We start from the raw sequence: 1567 nt of genomic DNA on the forward strand, positions 1-1567 counted from the left end.
TTCTGTAGGAGCAGAGGGAATCGAACCCTCGTCTAAGGAACCACAATCCTTCATTCTACCATTGAACTATGCCCCTTTTCTTTTATTGCTGTTTTCCTCTTTTTTTTCTTACATAATGAAACAGTGAATAGCTTGAAATCTTTGGTTGACAAGTGTCTTCAATTTGTGCTTGATGTTTTATTTTTTTGCCCACCCGGAAAGCATTCTTCGTAGTTCGTCTATATCGTTCATGGTTGAAATCTTTTCCACCAAAATCATATCATCAGTATCACTCTTGAAAGATTTTTTCAATTCCGCAATCTTTTGTTGATAATATTCCATTCGTTGTTGAATAGAATGCAAATCTTCCTCCAGTGGTGGTGGTTGTTGTTTCATTTGTTCATCGAGTTGCAATAATTCCATTCGAATTTGAATCAATGTTGGTATTCTTTCATCATCCGCATGATCATGGTCTTCTGGTATTACTATCCTTTCAGCAGCACTGTTTTCATTGTTCTTTGCCAGAGTCTTTCGGACATTAGGTCCATAACACCTCATCATTTTTTTTTACAATAATTCTCTTTATTATTGAAAAAAGCTTTGAGTCTCTTGAATTTTTTGATCAATTATTGAAAGATTCTTTAAAGACTTCTCAAGTAGGAACATTAGGTGATCTTTACTAAAAGATTGAGAGTTTTTCCGGAACTCAAAAAATGTTGTCACAACCTCCACCACTCAGCATGATGCGTCAACTGGAACAAACCTCCTGGAATCATCTCCATGACCACACGCACACAGCTTCCAATCATCCCCGAAGACCATTTAAAAAACTTCAACCCTTGCTTGTCCGTTCCAATAAAGTCGTTGACCTTAATGTGAGGATGAATTCGGATCACCAGTGGTCATCAAAGTCATCAAACAAGCATGCTCAACTGCAAACCGACCATGATGATGATTACCATGTCATGTACGATCAAGATCTCGATGAAGAAATGCAAAATAATTCTGGAGAAATGGATTCACAATTACTTTCCGTGTATCAACAATTTTTCAATTCATCATGTATTGACTTTAAAAGAACCTGTGATCCTTCATCCCTACACACAACCGAATGAATTTGATGAACTTGAATTACTCCCTATCGAGGAAAGAATTTGGCACAATTGAGAGAAGAAGTGTCATCATGAATGTCTTTTTTACAATTAATTTTTCAAGGAGTTTGTGGATTAAAATCATTTCATGATCATCACTTGATTCATCGAGATGTGAAATTGGAAAATATTTTCGGGAGTCTGGAAAAGAATGGACAAATTTTGCATGTCGTGATGAAGTCGCACTTTTGAAATTTATTTTTCACAATAATGAGGAATTGCAATACGTTTCTGAAGAACATCCAGAAAATGTTCATGACATGGTCGATGAATTATGTAACGAGATATATCGTCTCGCCGTTTTACAAAAATGGTCATGACTGCCATCGAACAAGATCCCACTTCATTCGATGGAGCTTCCGAAGAATTGAGAAATGATTTTAATTTTGTTCGAATTTGTGTGAAGAAAAATGCACTTGTTTTTAGAAATGTTTCTC

The 1567-nt window shown here is 35.9% G+C and overlaps 1 protein-coding gene across 1 annotated transcript; it reads right to left on the reverse strand.

Annotated features, from left to right (window-relative positions):
* Positions 1–177: 177 nt before the first annotated feature.
* Positions 178–540, reverse strand: C9374_005654 (uncharacterized protein; the record flags this gene model as incomplete). Its single annotated transcript, XM_044695428.1, has 1 exon — positions 178–540. The coding sequence occupies one exon, from the start codon at positions 538–540 to the stop codon at positions 178–180; it is 363 nt and encodes a 120-aa protein (XP_044547541.1).
* Positions 541–1567: the final 1027 nt, after the last annotated feature.

This window comes from Naegleria lovaniensis (genome assembly GCF_003324165.1).
Source record: "Naegleria lovaniensis strain ATCC 30569 chromosome Unknown tig025, whole genome shotgun sequence".
NCBI lineage: Eukaryota > Heterolobosea > Eutetramitea > Acrasida > Naegleriidae > Naegleria > Naegleria lovaniensis.